General features: G+C 39.1%; 2 protein-coding genes and 1 long non-coding RNA gene across 22 annotated transcripts in view; 2 read left to right on the top strand and 1 right to left on the bottom strand.

The window, feature by feature from the left end:
* The window catches only part of LOC141790520 (uncharacterized), a 48,790-nt gene extending 35,119 nt beyond the window's left edge, over positions 1–13,671 (top strand). For all 3 annotated transcript variants that reach the window (XM_074670442.1, XM_074670440.1, XM_074670441.1), the window contains exons 3-8: positions 639–822; positions 3,603–3,746; positions 4,237–4,370; positions 7,194–7,405; positions 11,524–11,630; positions 12,130–13,671. In XM_074670442.1, coding sequence (XP_074526543.1) covers positions 639–822; positions 3,603–3,746; positions 4,237–4,370; positions 7,194–7,405; positions 11,524–11,630; positions 12,130–12,187 — 839 coding nt within the window. In that variant the 3' untranslated portion in view covers positions 12,188–13,671. The remainder of the gene's footprint in view (positions 1–638; positions 823–3,602; positions 3,747–4,236; positions 4,371–7,193; positions 7,406–11,523; positions 11,631–12,129) is intronic.
* Positions 640–22,329, bottom strand: LOC141790521 (uncharacterized). Its single transcript, XR_012598273.1, has 5 exons — positions 22,134–22,329; positions 11,503–11,586; positions 4,218–4,324; positions 3,541–3,736; positions 640–771 (listed from the first exon to the last, which is right to left on the bottom strand). It is a non-coding gene; the product is annotated as an uncharacterized LOC141790521 (long non-coding RNA).
* The window catches only part of kcnt1b (potassium sodium-activated channel subfamily T member 1b), a 146,391-nt gene continuing 144,863 nt past the window's right edge, over positions 21,246–22,773 (top strand). For 8 of the 18 annotated variants that reach the window (XM_074670421.1, XM_074670431.1, XM_074670420.1 and 5 more), the window contains exon 1: positions 21,248–21,462. In XM_074670421.1, coding sequence (XP_074526522.1) covers positions 21,399–21,462 — 64 coding nt within the window. In that variant the 5' untranslated portion in view covers positions 21,248–21,398. Of the gene's footprint in view, positions 21,463–22,038; positions 22,714–22,773 lie in introns of those variants that run through there. The other 10 variants (XM_074670438.1, XM_074670437.1, XM_074670432.1 and 7 more) reach the window with 4 other exon arrangements.

The raw sequence follows: 22,773 nt of genomic DNA, 5'->3' as shown, positions 1-22,773 counted from the left end.
ACTGTCCTTGATTTCTCCTACGGTATCGTCTGCATAGACGTTGAGATTTGTAGTATATCTTTCATATAACATAATCATGTCCTGATACAGATTTTTTGACTTAGGATCCAATTTTTCGTGATATAGTTTGCTGATACCGAGACCAAATACCGATATCTACATTTTCAGACCCTTAAAAATAATTCACAGGGAACCCTCACTTTTCAAATGTTGCTAGACGCTGTTTTACTATCATTGCTTTCCAAAGAAAAGTAGTCTCACACAGCGGACAGGTTTGCTACGTGGTTTGATTTCAGTGCTGTAAAGTATGGCTGGAATATTAGAATCAGAAAGGGAGAGAGAAAAGATTCAAGATGTAAGGAAGTGTTATTCAGCTTTCTGAAGGAGAAACAGCTGATAGGTTGAATAGAGATAGGAAATGACACACAGTCTTGTACAGTAGATGGCGGTATACCCCTGAATGTTGCTTGCAATCCATCATTAAATGAAAGAAGAAGAAGAATACACTGGATCAGTCCCGATCACAGAACAAGATTCGATGCTATCCGATCTTCCAAAATTAGCCGTATCAGGCGCCGATACCTATCAGTGTATCGGATCGGGATTTCCCTAATCAGAACTTTGATGTGTTTTTCTAGTTGGGGGATGGACCCAGGAGGACCCGTCCTGTCCGGTAGAACACTTCTGTCCCGAGTACAACGAGTGGAAGTCAGCAGCACGCATGGTCAACAGTCGTGGTGGCGTTGCTGTCGGCACGCTCGGCGGTAGGATCTACACAGTGGGAGGGGAAGACAAAGTCAGATGTTACAGCAGTGTGGAGAGGTGAGAGGCTGACATGTCACACTCTGTACAAACAGGAACACTCTCACATGGTGTTTCCTTTTAAAGCTCCTAAAGATGAATGAATCCTCACTTTGAAGCCCTGAAATCAAACGTCTCACTCTGTATAAAGCTGTAATTGAATTATTCTCGTGGTCTCTGTCAGTTCCCCCTCAGTGTAGGATGAGTCAAACTGACACTTGATTACGCTCACACTGGAGATCACAGCGTGACACACTGAAAGCTAACATGTTGGAGTAGGATGACAGTTTGACATGCCAGTCATCCCTCAAACCGTCAGAGCAGCCTGGCGCTGACAGTCACGGTCTTTAAGAGGATCCCAACGAGCTGTAGGATGAAAAGATGAAGTCATGCAAGTGTTTATATAACTGTGTTCAGCAGGAGAGTAAATGACACAAAGAGTGGAAGATGTATGTGACAGGCTCACACAGTTTAACATACAGCATATCAACGACTATCATGTTTTCTTAATGAATGTTATATGAAGAGTTTTACACAGCTCTTGAATAATGTCAGTTTCTCTGATTTTACTTTTTATACGCTTGTGTCTGAGTAAAATGAACATTTGTCTTTTATTCCACAGATTGCCATACACGTTTCATCCAAATTTCACATAAAAATACAGTCATTTTGAGAATTTGAGTTAAATTGAATTGAAAAAAAAAACAAAAACAAAACTTTATTTATCCCTAAGGGGCAATAGAACCGTCAACAACAAGAGCAGACAGCACAACAGACAGACCATATTGCACATCATACTCAAAGTCTACTGTTTAAAATGCTGAAATACTCGCTTCAAGAAAATAAAAAGGAAAACAATTGCACACATAATTAGAGTTGCAAACTTTACAAAAATCACAAAATCATTGAAAATTTTAAAAATACAAAATTAAAATAATGAAATTAAGAATATTTGCAAAAAAAAATAACATTTCAAAAATTAGCAAAAAAAAATCATGAAAAAAAATCATTAAGGAGCCACAAAATGTATATTATCTTCGCAATAAGGGACTATAAAGTGTTTAAAATTCTATAAAAAGTTAAATCTAGTAATAAATTATTTAAAATAGAAGTTGCTTTGATTTTTAAAATTGTACATGTGATGTCTTAGTTTTTATTTTCAATAAATTTGTGGGTAAAAAAATAAAAAAAAAAATTGGAAATTCAGAAATTGCAAAAATATTTTTAAAAGTTGCAAAACTATACAAAAATCACAAAACATTTAACTTTTTTTAAAATGCAAAATTAAAAAGAAATAAACAGTAAATTTGCAAAAAAAAAAAAAGATTTTAAAAAATTGCAAAAAATAAAACAAAATGTCAAATTCAAAAAATTCAAATTTTAAAAATTTGCAAGACTTAAAATTTTTGGGGGGAAATTAAAAATATGCAAAAATCTCAAACAATTTTGAAATTTTAACATTTTCTAAAATAATATAAAGTTTAATAACTGTGGCAAATTAAAAAAAAATTAAGAATACTTAAATTCGATAGCATATTTTGATTATTCCATTCAACTTATAATTTTTTGTTCTTTTTTTAATGTCTTGCCACATATCAAGCATGTATATGCAATTGGCAGTTAAATGAATCCATTTACACAGAAATATAATCTGTATTTTCTTCCAGATTAGTCTTTTTGTGGATGTAGTTATCTTCCCAGGGCTGTAAAACTTGAGGTTAGCCACAGGTGCATGGAAAGTTGGTGGGCTGTTGATGTTGTAGGGGGTGAGGTAGAGTGGTGGCAGGCTTTATTGACAGATGTGATGAAGATTTAGTTCGACTAAATGTTAACGCATGATTTTATTTAGTGTCAATGTCTTTAATCATCAATACCCTCTGTAAGAAAAATAAAAAAAATCTTTATTTAAATAGTATTTTTTTAAAGCTATAAGGAGCCACATGTAGAGCAGTATTCATTGTTGTTGTTCAGGTAGTTGAACAGCAGAGGGCAGCAGTCAGGCAGAAATTAAAAGTGGAACTCTGCACACAAACTTAGATCAGAGGGTCTTCCTCAGTCAGATCCATACAGTATCCATGAACCATATTTTTATAATGAGCAGACCACGAGAAATCTTTAATTTATGCCTCGTGTTTCCAGGACATACAGGACGTACAGGCAGAGAAAGTTATAAATAAACCAAGTTTCACACACACACACTCTGCTGGCACATTTCTCCCTCGTCCTCTCCTCCTACTCTATCAGACGTCTCCAAGGAGCTGGCTCTGCTCCCAATTCCCACAGACAAACATCCCTTAACTGATCTCCAGCCAGCTGACCCCGTAATGACAATCCCCAGGCTGGCAACCGACCAATAGGAAAAGACCTGCTCGGGGGTCTGATGCGCCTGTTAATGGCCTGCACCAGCTAGCTCTCATTTTTTGGTTTGCTTCATTGTCCCTGAGGAGTGCTTGCAGAGCTGTTAGTGACATTTCTGACGTCCCACTCGAGCAGGGAAATTGCCAATTAGATGAAAGTATTGTTTTGGGGGGATGTGGGATGGCATCTAATGGCTTTGAAAGGAGAGAAAACAGTTTTTAATAGCCTTCCAGTGGAGGGGAAACACAGGCAGATGTTTACACAGATGCCCACACTTCTCAGACACTTCCTCTCTGTGTGAATCTGTTTTTCCTCAATAGCACATCGCTACAAGCCAACAACACACTCAAATCAAATCAAAGTTTTTATGAAAGCTTGCACCTGTTTTGCTTCTTCTTACTGAAAGCTGTTAAAATCAGACTCCTCTTCCTCCATCCTGGCAGGTACGATCCAGACGCAGACAGCTGGAGCACAGATGTAGCACCTTTGAGCAGCCCCCGCAGCGGCGTGTGTCTGCTGGAGATGGACGGCTGCCTTTACGCCATCGGAGGACATGACGGGATCACCGCCATGAATACTGTAGAGAGGTAAAAACATCAATACGTGTGAAAAAGGCTTTAAATCATTTTGATGGAAACAATAAACAAACAGGAGCTCAAAACATCTCATTAAGACAATCTGGAGGTGCTGTTTATTCCTCCAACACATCCTGCTGCTTAAAAGCTTCATTTAGTGTTTTTTAAAAAAGAAAACAGCACTTTAAATTTGTCTTCATCCACTTAGGAGGAAAAGGTTTCGTTAAGTCTCACTCTGCAGGAACAAAAACACACCTCTTCTTAAATGGAGCGTTTAAAAAGTGGAAATTAAAGGAGTGGGCCGTGTCTAACATCCGGAGTCGAAGCAATAATGATCCGAACTACCTGACACCTTGACTTTACTTTGACACATCTGAAGTGGCTGACTCAGAGGGAGCAGAAAAAAAAAAAACAGAAATGATGATTTGAGCTGTGAAAAACAGGGATGATCGACAGAGCGTTTGTTGAATCACTCCGGCTCACCTTTGTGCCTTTGTTCCAGGTACGATCCAAGAATGAACACATGGAGCAAGCAGGCGCCGATGGTGACCAGACGCAGCAGAGCTGTGGCTGCGGTGCTGGAGGGTCTGCTGTACGTGATCGGAGGGAACGATGGAGAAACCGCTCTTAGCTCAGGTGACGGGGACACATTTAATGATATTTACTAACCCAATCTATTAGCAATTTCTCGTCAAACCTCCTTGTTCCATCATCACAGACTGATGAAATCAAAGCTCACCTGTCTCTCAGGTGTCTCTGATACCTGATGATCAGTGGTCAGTTTTCTGCTGCGTAAACCTCAGCAAACTCTGCTTCTATAACACACTTTAAAAACAACCAAAGCAGCTGCACAGATAGCTACTGTTAAAAAAAAGATAAAAACTGATTTTAACAACAGAACCAATTTTAAGCAGATAAGAGCAAATAAGATCAGACAAGCCAAGGAATAAAAATGGGTTTTCAGACATGTTTTAAAAGTGAACAGTGAAGGGGACGCTCTAAGGTGCAAGGGCAGATAACTCCAGAGTTAGGGAGCAGCACTGGAGAAGGCCCTTTCCTGAAATCTTATTAAGTGTTGCCCTATTACACTTGATTGAGCCACATTAAACTTATTTGCCCAGAAAAATGTCTTGTTTCAAGTTATTTAAAGACAAAATTAGGTCTGAAGTGCTTGAAACGAGTGAAAAAAAAATCTGCCAATGGAACAAGAAAAATGTGCTTGAAACTAAGATAATGTCTCTGTACAAGTAACTTTTCTCTTGTTCCATTGGCAGATTTTTATACTTGTTACAAGCAATTCAGACCTTATTTTTGTCTTTAAAAAACTTAAAATGAGTCATTTTTCTGGACTGTTCAGGTGAATGTGGCTCATATTCAGTCAAAAAAGACATTTTATACTGAAAATAAGACAAAAACACTTGATAAGATTTCAGTTTTTTTTGGAGTGCTTTTTGAGCTTTCTCCTGGACCCGGTTACCTGCAGGAGCAGCTGGTCTGCTGACCTGAGGGACCCAGAGGGTCAATAGAGCAGGGGTGAAGAAGATTAGAGAGGGAAGGCAGGGCCAGAACATTCAAACATTCAAACTGTTAAATCTCCCTGGTTCATTCATGTCGTCTGAACAGGACGCAACTACTGGCAAGGAGGACTTACTCAAAGTAAGCCTCGAGTATACACAGCCTCCACTAGTAGAGATACCTTAAAAAAAAGGCTGTCATTGGCTCAATACCCTACACTTGTACCAGTACTGGTCCATTTCTATCTAAAAACAAACATAGGGAATTTCAAAATCAACTTTAAAATGCATTGCATTGAGGCAGATGTCTGTCTAACATGAGTCTGGTTCTGTCTGAGGTTTCTGCCTGTGATAGGAAAGTTTTTCCTCTCCATTGTAACTTGGTAAATGCTGCAAAGTTCTGTACTCATTGTGGGTTGAGATGAGATCAGACTCCTTATCTTGTCTTGATGTTGGATTTCTGTTAACAAAATTTTATTAACATTAACAGGTCTAGACGTGTTAATGTTCTTGTAAAGTGTCTTGAGATCACATTTGTTATGATTTGGAGCTTTACAAATAAAGATTGATTGATTGATTGAGGGGCAGGCAGTGGAGTGAAGCCAGCACCCGCATTTCTCAAGGACAGTGTTCTCCTTTAGGGGGCGATATGGGGAAAATATGACAGGATGTTTTTATGTCAGGATCAGGATCTGGATTTTATCAGGACTGTTTTTCATATTTAGGTCTCATTACTTTATTTTGAAATCGAAACTCAAGTATGCGACTTAAAATGACATTTACTTGGATTCACTATTAAAACTCTGATTTAAAAAGTGATCCGCCTTAGTTTTGATATTCCTACGAGTCAGGGCCCAAATTCGAACATTTTCCGGGGAGAAAATAAAAACAACAGAGTGTTTGAAGTACAGGGATGCCCAGGAAGATAAATGTGCTAAAAGAAATGACACCCACCTCTTTCACTGGGGAATTATACAAAAGGGGAAAGAGGAGGAGGGAGCAGAGAGAATTTATAGAAGGTACCACAGCAGAAATATTTATAGAGGAGAGGGATCAACACTTTTATTTCAGTTTGGAGGATGAAAATACCAGAAAAAACTGTGTAGCTCACAAAGAGATAAATGCACAAAAAACACTGTAACAGAGTCATTTTCACATTTGTCACTTTGGCAAAAAACTTGAAAGTTTCTTTTTTTAATTTTTTATTTTCATCTCAAACTTATTAAAATTTAATCAGTACTTTTATTTTTACAAAAAGCTGCACATGGTTGTTTTCTTTTCCACAATTTCTATAAAGAACTTAAAAGAGAATACTGAATAAAAGACGCTTTCAAATGACGCAGATGATTTATTTATGAAAGGATGCTACTGTACACGCTGAGAGCTAACTGTTAGTTTGTACTCTGACCCATTTGGTGAGCTAACATGTTCCCACCACATGAAGGCAAAAAAAAACCTCAGCTTTCTTTGACAGCATTTGACGTGTGGCAGGACTTCAGTCACACACACACACACACACACACACATGAAGACTAGCGTGACCTTATCCTCCCTGTGAGAAGACGCACACTAACACACATGAATGCACAGACACACACATGTACACACAGATTCCTGAGCCCCTGACCTTGCCAAAGATAAACAGGGGTTATGTTGTGCTGCCACTTGTCACTATTTCTGTCTGTGAGAAGTGCACGTCAGAAAAATTCCCACAAGCTTTTTATGTTCCCATCAAGTTTACAGTCACTTCGTACGAAAATGGGGCAAAGTTGTTTTTGATTATTTAAGACTGATATAGAAAAAGATCAAAATTAGCTTCTTTAGATTGGAATCTTGCTTTCCTGGTATCTAATAAATCAATGTGAGAGTCATAAAAATAAATCTAGTCTTACTCATTCATTGTGTTTATCACTTCTGACTCCTGCTTCCTCTAAATGTTCCCCAGTGGAGCGCTACGACCCTGTAGACGGCACCTGGTCGATAAGCGCCCACATGCTGAGTCCCAGAGAGAACGCGGGCTGCGCCGTGTACCTCGGACACATCTACGTGGCCGGGGGCAGAGACGAGCTTAACCTGCCGCTCTGCGCTGTGGAGAGGTTTGACCCGGACGCCATGAGGTGGACGCCGGTCAGACGCATGAGGAGTAAGAGGGACGACGTGAGTAATGCATCAGAGGGGGAGGACATAAATCACCTTTAGAGATTACTCACACCACTCAGGAGCTAGAGGTCTCATTACTTTATTTGGATCCAACACATTTCTACTTTTTTTAAGAGAATTTCTCTGCAAATAAACACAACTGGGATGAAATGCTTCTTGAAAATTGAATCAAACTGAAACAAAACCATGTCCTCTTTATAAGCTATAAAAGCCAACCATCATCCAAAAGATTCTTTATAATCACTGCCTCCAGTGGGAGTCAGATGAGAAACTTAAAGAAATAACCGACATCATTTTGCCTATGACGATAAATTTACAAACCACAATTGATTGCTGCAACAATATACTTCAACCTTCAAGAACATTCAGTAATAAAGCTGAAAATTCACTAAGAACCTAAGTGTTCCCTGAACAGATGAGTCTTCAGACATCTCTGAAAGTAGAAAGGGACTCTGTGGTTCGTATAGAGTTAGGTAATTCATTCCACCATTTGGGAACAACAGAGGAGAAGAGTCTGGCTAGAGATTTGGAGCCACACTGGACTGGAAGAGGGACCCCAGGTAGGCAGGAGTTGTTCTTGTCAATGTTTTGTAAGTCAGAAAGAGAGCTTTGAATTTGATTGGAGCTGCCACTGGAAGCCAGTGAAGAGAGATTAACGTTGGGCTGATTGAGCTGGTTAAAGACCAGACATGCTGATGCAGTAAGTGACGAGAAGACGTGACGTCAGCAGACTTTCGTACTTGTCAGTGTTCCTTTGATTCTTAAGTTAACTTTACAAAAACAGCAGCAGTCGTCTAACGCCATTATCACAGCTGTTTCTCGTGTTCCTGTAGTTGTTCGTCTATTGTTTCTCAGCAGCGGCTCACATAAGCTACGTCATACCGTTGCTTGATGCCGATTGGTCCGTGGTGAGTGTGTCAATCAGAACGGTCGTTCAATCACCAGCTGCTGATTTTTTTTGAAGGTCCCGCCTCTGAAAACAAATCTGAAGAGCTGCTACCCAGATGGACTAGTGAAATATTTCCATGGCGAATATATGAAACTGTCCGTCTGGCATGTCAGGTTAGTTTCTTCATCCATGTGGAGATATATCAGCTAGACACGCTGATATCCGAACCGAGACAGTTGTGTCATCAGCAGAGCAGTGGTAGGAGAAGCCATGAGAGCAGATCACTACGCCAAGCAAGGTAGTGTATAAGTAAAAGAGTAGGGGACCAAGCACTGAACCCTGGGGTACCCCTGTTGATAAGCCATGTGAGTTAGACACTTCTCCTCACCATGACACTCTGAAGGATCTGCCTGTGAGGTGTGGTGTTTACAAACAAAAAAGGTCTTTTTGGTCTGTTATGACTGTGTGGTGCTGGTAGGCTAGTAAGTTCATTCCCCTTTAAGATGAGGTACAGTGTGTCATGTGACTCCACCTGGAAACAGACCATAGGGAAATAGCTGATGATTCAAATGAAGAAGCGGCTTACACAGCTGTAGACGAAGTAACGTCAAAGTTGATCATGTTTCTGCTACGCTGCACTTCGAAACCACTCTAGTCAATCGTTGGATTCACACAGCACATGCTGCGGTCCCCCGGCGCCATGATCACCAGTGGCTTTGCACAGCTGTTGCGCTGTAAGTCTATTTTTGTTGGAGTCAATCTCTACAGATCAGATCATACCAAACGGGAAATTAGACACGAAAACGATCAGAGTATCCGGTCATTTCAAAATAAAGCTCCATGTTCTGGCTCCAGATCATGAATCTCATCTTTGTTTATCAAAACTACGTCACTGGCATGTGTATTTTTATACTGTTATAGTTTGTTGAAAGTTATGTGTGCCAGTTGGTCAATAAATCAACGAAAAGCAGTTAAGTTGCATTTACTGCAGTTATTCCAAAACAGAACATGGTCACATTCTGTCCACAGGAGGCACTAAAATCAAAGCACATGTTCCTTACAGCTGTAACTACAGGGAGGCAGATTGGTATTTAATTATCTATCACACTTGTTGACCTGATGTTGTCAGTAGATTCATCATCAGGGGCTTCCAAAAAGCCACCCCTGGGGGAAACATGCTGTCCTTAGCTAATTAAAAGGCAATCCATTAGGTGGCTGTTGGCATATGTCACTTGAAACCACAAATGTCAACTTCGAACACATGCTTTGGAAAAAGAAGGGGTCAGTGCACCAGTAGTGGTTTAGATTATTTACATTTTTTAGTAGCTGTTTGGATCACACGCATTTCTGTTTAAAGAGGATTTCTCCACAAAGAAAATAATGGGACTACATGCTTTTTGTAAATAAGCCCTAACATTGAAGCTCCCATGGGGAGGTTTTCTGGTTAATGTCCTTCCCTCACTTCATGAGGTTGGCCTTGGAGTGGGAAGACTAGGTTCAGATTCATTATGCAGCTCCTTCCCTGCATGTCACCTCCTACTCTCACCCCGTTTCCTTCTTTATCCACTGTCCTGCTGTCATTATTTAAAGGCACAAAAAACTGAAAATAACTCTTACTTTTTAGAGCTACTTTTACAGTAGCTCTAAAATAATCAAATGCAACTTGGTTATGTTTAAAAATGCATTGTGCATTTAAAGTTCATGTGATCTAAAGAAATTATTTTTCTGTATTTCAATACTGAATGTCTTGAGTTTGAAAAAAATAATACATTTCTTATTTGTGGTAAAATCAAATGTTTTTTGTCTTGTTTTATGTGTGTTTCTTAAACAAATAAGACCGTCACAATAAGAGTAACATATAAATGCCAGTACAGGATAGACTTAGCTTTCTTTACAGTGAAAAAAAACAAACAAACTTGTGATTATCGGTATCGGCCAAAAGGGGTTTTGATAAAGCGGCGTATCAGATATCGGCAAAAATCCAATATCATGCATCCCTAATTTCTGTTCAAGTCAATGTGTCAACTCGATCTAGATGCATCGGCAAACTCTGCACTAAATTTGCAACGGTCTTATTGCAGGATACCAGAGCCATGACAATTTACAAAAAGCAGATTGAACAGGATGGGAAGTTGTGCATGAAAACCACCGAAAAGTGCAGAGTGATTTTCAAAATGAAGAGAACTGAATCAAAACAAGACCATGTTTAAAGGGGCTGTGAGGAGTTTTTAAACGATCTTGAAAAAGTCTCTCTTCTAGATATATGCCTGATTGTAATCCACACTTTAAAATGAGATTATCAGCACCAAGCTTATTTAAAATTGCTACTTCTTAGCTTCCCGGACGGGTAGAGCAGGACCGGATTGATTTACGGCACATTGGCTTACGAAGTTCTGTAGAGAGAAGAAAGATCTCTGCTGAAAACGATTTCTGTGACTAATTTTGTAGTGATGGTGGAAACTGTAGCCTAACTGTCAGACAGAAAAAGGACAGAAGAGCAGAAGAAAGCTAAACAGGAGAGAGATAGAGCACAAGCTAAAGACTAAAAGGGCTAAACAGCAGTTATTCTGCAGTAGTCTGTTTAAACTTGAGAGTCTGTCAAAGTACAGCTACTAAACTACTTACAAACTGACTGTTTACTTGTTGTCAGGTTAGCCTACAGATACATTTGAGCATCGGGCTGCCGATAGCACTACATTTAGCTGGCTACTACTTTGCGTGATGTCACATCTCATACCGTTTTACCATGTAACTGTACTGACAAACTTGTCTTGGACAAAGAAAATTTGTGTCCATCCAATCTCCTTTTAGTTCCAAAACAAACACATGCCTCACTAGAAGTAATTTGCGCTGGTGTGTGTGTGAGACTCCAGGCCAGAAGGTGGCGAGGAAGCCCAATTAATACAGATCCTCTTCATGGCATCTTTAACTTGACTACAACAACAACAGACATTATGAGTGGAGCCAGGCCAGGGGTCAACAGGTTGGAGGTTTTACAGCCAGATGTGAATGTGGAGGGGAACATCATTGGGATGGGAAGGGCGGGGAATCTTAGGACAAGATATGTTGTCATAAAGTGTAGCTCAAACTGACAAAGACTGGTGATCTTTAATCAAACAAAATGCTTTTTCTTTGCAAGACTGAAATACTACTCTGCAAGATCATGCTACATGTCATTTATTTCAAGTCACTTGAAATGACTTACGTTCCTCTTTTGTGTCTCTAGATGTCCCTCATCGTTTTCAACGGCGCCCTGCTGGCAGTGGGAGGCTCTGACGACGTGACCAACCTGAAAACAATCGAAGTTTACTCTCATGAAACCAACACTTGGAGGTAAAGCTGCTGTGACATCCTCGATGCTGCTCAGCGTTTATTATTGTCTCTTTTTATTACTGCCCAAAGCTCTCACACAAATTTGTTTCCACTCCCTCTTAATGTGTTTTACAGGAACCATAGAGCTGTAACATCTTTAGGCTTTAATGTGGAATAGAATTGAATCATTGGGAGGGACAAGATTGCTGCTAATACCCTGAGCAGCAGGGATGTGGAAAATGTTGGTAGTTTATGTGCACATGGGAGTTTTTAATAATTACAGCCTGTCTGTGATGCCCGGCCCATGATGATGCTGTTATAAAATACATTTCAAGCTAAGGACAAAAATACTTTGCATCTTAAGTCTGCAGCTCACATCCAGACAAACACACACAGTCACTTTGTGATTCATGCAGCATGTACAGCTCCTATATATTATATACGCCTTCGGGGCTGCGAACTGAATCTGAGTGCTTCACTGTCTGAGTCGGACTGTTCTCCTCTCTCCATCTGTTTTTAGACACTTTGGAAGCATGAAGAGCAAGCATCCGGGCGGGAGAGTGGCTGTGCTCTGCTGAGACTCCACAAAGCAGGCGTTACATGAACAGGACAGAGGTGTAGGAGAGAAAAAAGAGCCTAATGGATGCTCGCCGGGCTCTGGGACGCATTGTAATACGGTTCAATCGAGGCAGGGTAATGACTGAATAATTGAAGAGTTCACTCCAAAACGAGACAGCGCTGCATTAGTCAAAGCTGGCAGCTGCTGTTGCAAAATAACCAGGAGCATTAAATTAAAGCACATTATAGGGTAGCAGGTGAATGCTGAAGTTAGGGGTCTTTTTCTGTCTCCCACTTATAAAACAGACCTCTTTTTTATAGAGATGAGTCAGTGGATAATTGATTTCAGGTTTTTCTGCCAATCATGGATTATACAGTCCAATTCTCACATTTAAAAATAAAAAATACAGATCAAAAATTGACTGATTTAAATCACATTTTAATTTGCAGACGGATATTTTTACACAGATAACCCTCCCAATTTCTTATTCCTATTTCTAACCACAATGAGAGATAACAGCATGACAGTGATAACTGTGGAAATGTGCAAAAGAGGATGTTGTGAATATTGTGATTTGAGTCCTGATTGATTATTGATGCAGAGTTACAGGTGTGAGCAAAAAGATAGAGGGAATATGGAAATAATGCAGGTGTTTTGTTGCAGAATGTGTAGTGATAGTAAGAGATTTATCACTTACTGGATTGAAAAAAGGTGATATTGTATAACAGGCTGTTTAAAAGGTGAGAAACTGGTGGTAGAGTAAGTATAAAGACTGTTAAAAGAAAGGGTGTGTCATATCATCTTTAATTAATGTGTTTTCTTGCTTTGATTTGTTAACAATCCTTTTTTTTGTATACAGTTTGTGAACATAAGAGTGATTCTATAATTAGGGGTACATTTCAAGCAATGAACAATTTAACAGCGGGTTGTGAGGTGATTTGTTTAGCAAAAAATGCAAATCATGTGTTGGAATTTACAGTTTTTGTGCTGTCTGATTACTCAAATGTCAAGTTTACGCTTCAAAATTAACACTAGAAAACTTGTTTGTGTTTATTATTTTCAGCATTATTTGTTCAAAATAATCATTTATACATGAAAAGGCTGTTTTAAAATCTATTTTAATAATTTATATGGATAAAATAATTCATTTTGTGTGTTCGAGAAATCAGCGTCAACTGTGTTACCCATTGAAAAAACCCCTATAAATCAGCCATGTTTGCTCCAAAGTCACATGATTTAAATCAATTGAGGTCACAATCTTTACAGTTGGAACCATAAAGACAGTGTTGCATATTTTAACTCCTCCTAATCAATGTTTCATCAGAATGATTGTCTGTACATGGGGTAAATTAATTGTTCGTCAACTGTGTTACCAACATCTTCTGGTGTTCTTACTATAGATGTTCGAAAAAACAAACTGTGAGGAAAATGAGCAGAAATATGAGCGGATGGAGGTCAGGTGGTGTCATGTTCAAGGTCTGCAGTTAGCTCAAGAGACATAAAATGGAGAAAATGTCGACTGTGTTACTGTGATTTTTGTGCCATCATTCTTTTAATTTTGTCTTAATTGTGATATAAATGATGAGGGATATTTCTAGGCAGTGTAGTCTGACATAGAAATGTTGAATACCCTGGTCATGGTAGCAAATTGTTGACCCTAAGTTCTTTAAATTGGTAACCCCTGAATGTAGTCTGGAGAATCTCTTGGTCTCATTTCAACCATTTATTTGTCACATGTAAAAATCAGAGCTGGTCTTTCTCTGATAGAAGCTCACCTTCCTCGACCTCCGACAGAAAGAGCACACGTAGAGTATATTTTCACACTTATCTTCTAGACTGAAAAACGACGCTCACACACACAGTGTTGGTTTTTTACGTAACAGTCTGCTATGTGCCAAAAATGTCAGACACACATGTCCTTTAGGAAAATGTGTTATATTATGTGCGTATGTGTGTGATTTTCTCAGACATGTATCTAGAAAAAATAGTAAAGGAGGAGGGAGAAGGAGGGGGGAAAGGGGTGACCAGGATGAACCAGGCTATTGTCTCTAATCAGTAGAATGACCTTGCCTCTGTGCAGTAGAAACATCTACACTCTAACTCAGGGGTCTTCAACCTGTGGCTCTGGAGCCTCAAGCGGCTCTTTGACTCCTTTGCAGTGGCTTCTTGTAGCTTTAAAAAATATTATTAATAGAGATTTTATGTAATATTTTGTAAATAGAGTATGAATGAACAACACATACACTAAACATAATCACAGTTTAACATTTTGTTGTGCTAAATGTAACCTCTTGCAAAATAGCTTTTACCTGTTTTGTGATTTTTTCTTTTTTGAAATTTTGGGAAAAAAAAATAATTTAAATTTTTTACATTTTTTTTCAAATTTAGAAAAAGGGGGGGGGTCGCAAATTTTTGAAGTTTTTATTTAAATGACGCTTTTTTTTTTTTTTTTTTTTTTTTTCTCGACTTTATTTATGGATTTTTCATTTTACAGATTGAACATAAACACACCCTTAATACTCCCCAACCACCCGGTTACCCCCCCATCCCATACAAATACACTAACAAAGACAAGGAAGAAAGTAAAAACAAAACAAGGAAACATAACAAAACAAAACAAAACAAAACAAAACAAGACAAAACAAAACATACTTACATTCATACATGTGAAGATGAAATAAATAAATGTATCACTCCTTTACAAGTACAAATATCTGTGAGGCAAGTTTATGTCTTACTTACTTGACATTCTCAGTCTATACATATGTATCAATAACAATAGCTTCATAAAAGACTCAGATTTTTAACATAGACAATAAAAGAAGACCAGATCATCCAAAATTTTTCCGGCCGGTTTTCTCTGCTGTATCTTAGCTTTTCCAGCTGCAGCACAGAGAGCATTTCCTTAATCCAACTATCGAAAGATGGAGGTTTGTCAGATTTCCACTGGAGAAGAATAGTTCTACGGGCTATTAAAGATGCAAAAGCAACTGCTTTCCCTTGTAGTTTAGAAACAGTGATTTCTGGAGGAAGAATCCCAAAGATGGACATAAGTGGTGACGGTGGGATTTTTTTCTTGCAAATATGAGAGATAGCCTCAGAAAAATTTGTCCAGAAACTTTTCAGTGATATACAATTCCAAAACATATGTCCCAGAGTCGCTGGACTTTGGTGGCATCTGAAGCATGCAGAGCTAACATTGGAATATAACTTGGAAAGCTTGTCATTTGAATAATGCAGGCGATGCAACACTTTAAATTGAATTAAGCTGTGTCTAATACAAATAGAGGAAGTGTGAATCCGTTCTAAGCAAAGTTGCCAAGACCTCTCAGAAAGTTTGATGTCTAGGTCCCTTTCCCAGGATAGTTTTGTTTTGGTCCATGATGGTGGATTAGCACCCTGAATTTTGATATAATTTTTGGAAATGTTGCCTTTTGTATACGGATGTAAGGCTAGTATGTCATCCAATATATTTCTATTGCAAGGTTGTGGAGGATTAAAGTGTTTGCCAATGAAGCTTCTAATTTGAAGATATCGGAAAAAGTGGGATTTAGGGATATTGTATTTTCTTTGTAGTGTTTCAAATGACATTAACGTTCCTTTAAAAAAAAGGTCTTTAATAAAGACCAAGTCACATTTATGCCAAGTTTTAAATGCAGAATCCGTTCGGGATGGTAAGAAAAGGTGATTATTTAGCAAAGGAGAAAATAAGGAAGGATGAGTAAGATGAAACTGTTTTCTAAACTGAAACCAGATTTTCAGAGAATGCTTTAGGACTGGGTTAAGGACCTGAGGATGTGAACTTATAGGAATTGAAGAGCTCAATAATGAAATAGGATTAATGGCTGGGTCGCTATACAGTTCCATCTTGGCCCAGACAGGTCCCTGGTTGTTACGCCATGTGGAAATCCAATATGGTAACTTACTTATGTTTGCAGCCCAATAGTAAGACATGAAATTAGGCAAGCCTAGACCCCCAGCTGATTTTGGTACCTCAAGAAACACTCTTCTCATTCTTGGAACCGTTTTACACCATACAAATGAGGAAATCAAGTTGTCAATCTCTCTAAACACATATTTAGGTAGGAAGAAGGGAATCATTTGAAAAAGGTACAAAAAACGAGGAAGGATTGTCATCTTAACAGTATTCACTCTTCCAGCTAAGGAAATGGGCAGTATAGACCATCGTTCCAGATCCTGTTTTGTTTGTTCTAATAAGGTCTTGAAGTTACGTTGAAAGAGATCCTTAAATGAATGTGTAACTTTAACTCCCAAGTATGTAAATTCTTCAGCTCGTTTAAAAGGAAAAGAGCTAAAGTCCGTCACCGCTGCCAAATGGTTAATAGGAAAGAGGATGCTCTTAGAAAAGTTCAGTTTGTATCCTGATATTTTGCCATACGATTCTAGTATGTTAGTGAGAACTGAAAGAGATTGTATAGGGTTTGATAAGTATATTAAGAGGTCATCTGCATAAAGAGACACCTTGTGAATTTCACTATGTCTTGACACTCCACTGACCCCATCATTCATTCTTAAGGCAATAGCCAAAGGTTCTATGGCCAAGTCAAAAAGGAATGGTGACAGACAACAACCCTGTCTTGTTCCCCGGTGCAGCTGAAAATAACCTGATGTGTCAGAGTTAGTGCGTACTGAGGCCAATGGTGAGGAATAAATTGTTTTTATCCAATTAATTACATTAGGGCCAAATCCAAACTTGTAGAGAGTAAAAAATAAATATTCCCACTCCACCCGGTCAAATGCTTTTTCAGCATCTAAGGAGATTACAACCTCTGGCTGTTGGGTGGAGTGGGAGGAGTAAAGTACATTAAACAAACGGCGCATATTAAAGAATGATTGCCTCCCTGGAATAAAACCTGATTGGTCTGGGTTTATTATTTTAGGGATCACTGGTTCAAAACGCCGTGCTAGTGTTTTGGTCAGAATTTTATAGTCACAACAGAGTAGACTTATTGGCCGGTAAGAGCCACACTCACACGGGTCTTTTCCTTTTTTTGGCAGGACAGTAATAATTGCTTGGGTCATGGTGTAAGGTAATTTTCCCATAATAAGGATCTCCTCAAAGAGCTTACATAGAAAAGGGGCCAATTTAGTTGAAAATGTTTTATAAAATTCAACAGGTAGCCCATCTGGACCAGGCATTTTACCATTTTGCATTGAATTGATTGCTAATGTGATCTCTTCACTTGAAATTTTTGAATCCATTCTAGATTTATCTTCTGGGCTTATCTTGGGGATTACAAGAGGCTCAAAAAACCTCTGGATCTCAGATGGGTCAACAGAAACCTGTGATGCGTAAAGATTTAAGTAGAATTCTTTAAACTGGTCATTTATAGTTGTGGGGTGGCTAGAAATTGTTCCCTGTTCAGTGCGGATCTCAGTTATAGTCCTGTCAGCAGAGGATTGTCTGAGTTGGTGGGATAATAAGCGGCCACCCTTATCACTATGTTCATAGTAGGTTTGTTTTGTTTTAAGTAATAACCTTTCTGTTTGTTTGATGGAAAGGCTATTGAATTCAGATTGGAGTAATAATCGGTCTTTATACAAGTTTGGGCTTGGAGAAGTAGCATATTTGATATCTACCAATTTAATTTGTTGAGACAGATCTGCAAGGCGACGACCACGTTCTCTTTTCTCATGTGCAGCATAGGAAATTATTTGTCCTCTGAGGTAAGCTTTAAGTGCCTCCCAGATAATACTATAGGACATGCCAGGTGTACTATTAGTTTCGATAAAAAAGTCTATCTGATCTGAAATGAATTTCTGAAATGGTTTACGGGATAGTAACAGTGGATCCAAGCGCCAAGTACGTTGTGTTACATTATTGTCTGGGAAGATCAAGTCTAATTGGACGGGGCAATGATCGGAGATGACTATACTATGGTATTGACATTTAGATACAGAGGAAAAAATTCTTTTGTCAATTAGAAAAAAATCTATTCTTGAATATGACTGGTGGACGGGTGAAAAAAAAGAGTACTGCTTGGAGGTTTTATTCACATGTCTCCATGGATCTAATAATTTGTAAGAGTCCATGAACGAAATAACTGTACTTGCAGATTTGGATAGCTTGACTGGAGACTTAGGATTGGACCTGTCCAAATTTGGCTCTAAAACCAAGTTAAAATCCCCTCCTAAGATTAAATTGTAAGTCGTGGGGTCAGGAAAATTTGCAAAAAAATTGGAAAAGAACTGTGGATCATCCCAATTTGGGCCATAGATATTGGCCAAGGCTACTTCATTTCCAAACAGTTTCCCCAAGACTATAACATACCTACCCTTAGCATCAGATATTGTTTTAGTGGATATAAATGGAACACCTTTTCTGATTAATATGGCCGCACCTCTAGATCTATCCCCATAACTAGAGTGGTAAATCTGACTTATCCAGCCTCGTTTTAGTTTTAGATGTTCGTTGGAACGGAGATGGGTCTCTTGCAGGAACATTATTGCGGGCCCCAAAGTTTTCAGGTGTGCAAATATTCTGCTACGTTTAATAGGGTGTTGTAATCCTTTCACATTCCAGCTAATAAAGCGAATTGGGCCTGAAGAGCATGGATTTGGTCTACTCATTTACTGATAAACTAAGTATAAATAGTGTCTCTGACATGGGAAAAGGAGCAATAGTAATACAATAAAACAAAAACAAAATAAAAAAAAAAGGAAAAAAAATAATGACGTAAAATTAGAATAAGGCACACACACAGTGACATAAATTCCCCAAAAATGTGCTGATCTCCCAAAAACCTCTGGAGATCGCACCCAAACTCCTATCTTAGGCAAAAACAGCACCAAAGTGCACAGGGTTAACTAACACACTACCTGCTTAACACAGCAGAACATTATCTTTAAGGAAAAAAAAGGCACATATTATGTGATTTAGAAAGACAAAATGTGCAAAATTTAAAACTTCCTCCATCCGGAATAAAAAATATTCGAGTACCGCTGAATGAAACTTAGAGACGAGAGAGAGAGAGGAAAAAAAAAAAGGTTTCCCCCTCTTGTAAAATGAGGTTAAATGAGCTGAATAAACTTAAAATAAGCTCAAAGCTGTAATATGTTTATGAGGACCCACAGTCTTATTTTCCTCATTTAACATCTTTCAAAGTTAGTTGTCACCTGATCAGCGTCCTGTAATGTTCTGAGTGATGTACTTCTGGGCCTCATCTGGGGTGGAGAAAGTTTTTTCTTCGTTGTTATAGGTGATCCGGAGCCGGGCTGGGTAGAGGATGCCAAAACGCACCCCTTCGATCCCGCGAAGCTGCCGTCTGATGTCATTGAACGCTGCACGGGCTTTGGAGGTTTTGGCGGTGTAGTCGGGGAAAACTGACAGAGACATCCCGTTTATCTTGATCCGTTGTTTTTCCCGTGCAAGGCGAAGAATGTTTGCACAGTCCTGATAGTAATGGAAGCGGGCCACAATGACGCGTGGAGGGTTTCCGCTTTCAGGCACCGGGAGAAGTGAGCGGTGCGCCCTGTCCAGCAGCGGCGCGTCTTTTAAACCAAACGCCTGCTGAAGCAGTGCCGAAACGGCGGATGTAGAACAGGCTTGAGCCTCGGGTACCCCAACTAGCCTGACGTTGTTTCTCCGCGATCTCGCCTCCAGATCATCACATTTGTTTTGCAAGGTGTCAGTCACTGCAGTGAGGCGCCGTACTTCTCTCTGCAGCTGTGTAATGTCATCCGTGCATGTAGAAAGGCTCTCCTCCATACCTTTTACCGTGACATTCAGCGATGACAACTCAGATGTAATTGCCTCTCTGTACTCCCTCAGTTCGGACCGGGCTGCATTAATGTCAGCCCTTACGGTTGCCATCTCGCTTTCCAAGACGTTCCGGACCTCTGATTTTAGAGTGTCTATCAAGTCCTTCCGCAGAGAGGACAGAAGTTCGCGTCTGATAGCCTCCGTGTCAACCGCGGAATTAGCCGTGTCCAAGTTAGCCCCACCTGGAGAGCCTTTGTTAGTGGAGGCCGCAGGTTGAGCCGGGGAAATAGGCCTCACTTGTAGAAGGGTTGTTTGCTTTCCTCTGGTTGATTTTCCAGCCATTTTCGGTTATTCTATTAACTTAACAACTTCAAACTAAATCCAGGCTGGAGTTTCTTTTGTCAAATTGTGCCAAATAATATATTTTTAAAAACTGTTCTGCTCTGCTCGGCAAAATGCGACTTACTCCATTGCTCGCTCAACAGCGCCCCCCAAATGACGCTTTTTTAAACTTATTTTCCAATTTTTATTTATTTTTTTTTTTTTACAATTTATTTTAAAAGTTAAGCAAAATTTTGAAATTGCATAATTAAGGTTCAGTAAATTTTTTGAAATTTCAAAAATGTTTGCAAGTTTTTTTGCACATTTTTTAATTTAATTTTTAAAGAATTTTTTTCAAATCTGGTGTAGACAATAATGCACTAGATTTTTTTTTTTTTTTTTTAATTTTATGCATTTTTTTGTCTTTATTGTGAAGATGAAGTATGTTTTGTGGCTCTAACTTGTGGAACAAAATACATGCATTGTGAGGCAAACTGTTTAAGCTCAGTGACATTACACAAAAACCTATAGTATACAAAAATCATAATATATATCTAAAGAAAAACAGTATAATATGGATTTATGTTGAAAATGATAGTCAGAATTTTTGTCCAAAACACGTTTGACAATTTATGCAACACATTTCTTTTTGATACTTAAATATTTAAAAATTCATTAGAGCTTAAGCTTGCTAACCAATGAATTAAGTCGTTCCACGTGTATCTTTTGCAATCGAATAGAATATGAAACAAAAAAGGCACCATAATTATAGAATTACTCTCAAAATGTTACAAGTGTACTGTGAATGAACCATCAGCACAAACTGTAAAAACATCCAACAATAGATAAGACAAACACAGAATCTTCACTAAATACCCACATCAGTCATATCCATTAAGTTGTGGAAAAGAAATCTGTGGGAATCAAGATCCAGAGTGAGATAAGCAAGCAAGCGAGTGAGTGAGTGAGTGAGTCCTGACTGCTGGCATGGGAAAGCATAAGTGGCTGTGTGGGCTTTAAAATGATGACGCTCAGAGCTCTTTTTCCCCTGGAGAATAATGGGCTGAAATGTGGAGAGGCTGAACGCTGAGGATTGCACACAGAGCAACACGTCTTTTCCCGGAGACACACACACACGCACGCACAAGCCAGCGGTGTCTCCCTGCCGTCCTTCTGTTCACACAGAATGAATATTTTTTTCAACTTGAGGGGGAGTGTTGTGAGGCAAATGGAGGAAAGAGCTGTACCAGGTATGTTTGAACAGAAAGAGATGCTGAGAGATGGAGGATTCCTGGAAGTTGGGAAGACTTTGCATGCACTGTGTTTCTGTATCACTGAGGATGGGTAGAAATAATGATGAAAATAATAAACAACTCTTTGATGTGGTGTAATTCAATGTAGTATTTACAAATTAATGTGAATATAGAAAAAAATGTGAAAAATTGTGTTCTAACAGAGTAATTTTAAAGATATGAAATTTATGATTGCTTGTGTTTTCAGCCATAAGAATACAGTAAGATTACATCTTTTGTCTGTAACAACTATCTGAATGAGATGAGGACATTTCACACCGTTTCAGTGATCATGTAACAGAAGCAGCAGCCTTATTTCTCCACACTCTTGCACCCTAAACATTATGACAAAGCAGGTCTGAGCTACAGTATCTAATTTGAGGATTATATTCCACTAAAAGCCTTTTTATTAGAAGTTTCCTGTCAGTATCAAACGCATCAGCTTCCTAACACTCCGTGCCGACTCCTTACGAAGTTGGCCGGCAGGTGGCGAAGCACCAGTGGATGCAGCATGAGCACCGTCCTCCTCCAGCTCCATCCTGGGGAGGAGAAGGGTGCTGATGCTGGGAGTAGAGCAAGCTAACAGTACGTCTTTGGAAAGAAGGAGAAGAAGAAGAAGCGGTACTTACGTTGATTTTAGACCACAGTTTGCGACGTTAGAGCGGTTTGAGACGTTTGCACGGAGTGGTGAGTTATTTATAAAAGAGAAGGGTAGAGGAGAAGGAAGCTAATTTTCGACAACATGGACTAAAAATAACACTTCGTCCTCCTTCCGCTGGGGAATGTAGTTCGTTGGTGCTAGCAAACAAAGTTGTTGCTAAGCGACAGCAGTTTTAGGCTGGCGCATTGATATTTTAATGACCTAACGGCTGCGGTTTTGGAAGGCGAATCAGCCAATCAGCGTTCACAACCGGGACTATTTCTTCTCTTAAACTTCAGCACGCGAGCTGTCAACAAACACTGGAGCACCTGGATGGATTTGATTTATCTGCGGGCTGAATCTGACTTATTACACCCTCTTTTTGCCCTCTGACTGCTGGAAACGGCCTCTTCGACCTTTGTAAGGTCATTTCTCATGATGACAAAGCTTCCTCAGGCGCACGTTGATGGGAGACCTCCTCTGTCACAGTGGCAGTGCTGTATTAGCAGAGTGTGGAGGTTATATAAATCAAGCCTGTGTTTACGATGATGGGACTTTGGTGCACATGTGTAAGTTCACTGACCTTCTTTTTCGTCTTTTTCATCAATTTATCTTTTACTGAAACTATG

Source organism: Halichoeres trimaculatus, unplaced genomic scaffold (assembly GCF_033239565.1).
Source record: "Halichoeres trimaculatus isolate MK-OKI-2021-1 unplaced genomic scaffold, fHalTri1.1 fHalTri1_scaffold_5, whole genome shotgun sequence".
Classification (NCBI taxonomy): Eukaryota; Metazoa; Chordata; class Actinopteri; order Labriformes; family Labridae; genus Halichoeres; species Halichoeres trimaculatus.
The sequence above is the reverse complement of the archived record's forward strand: the minus strand, read 5'-3'. Positions and strand labels throughout refer to the sequence as shown.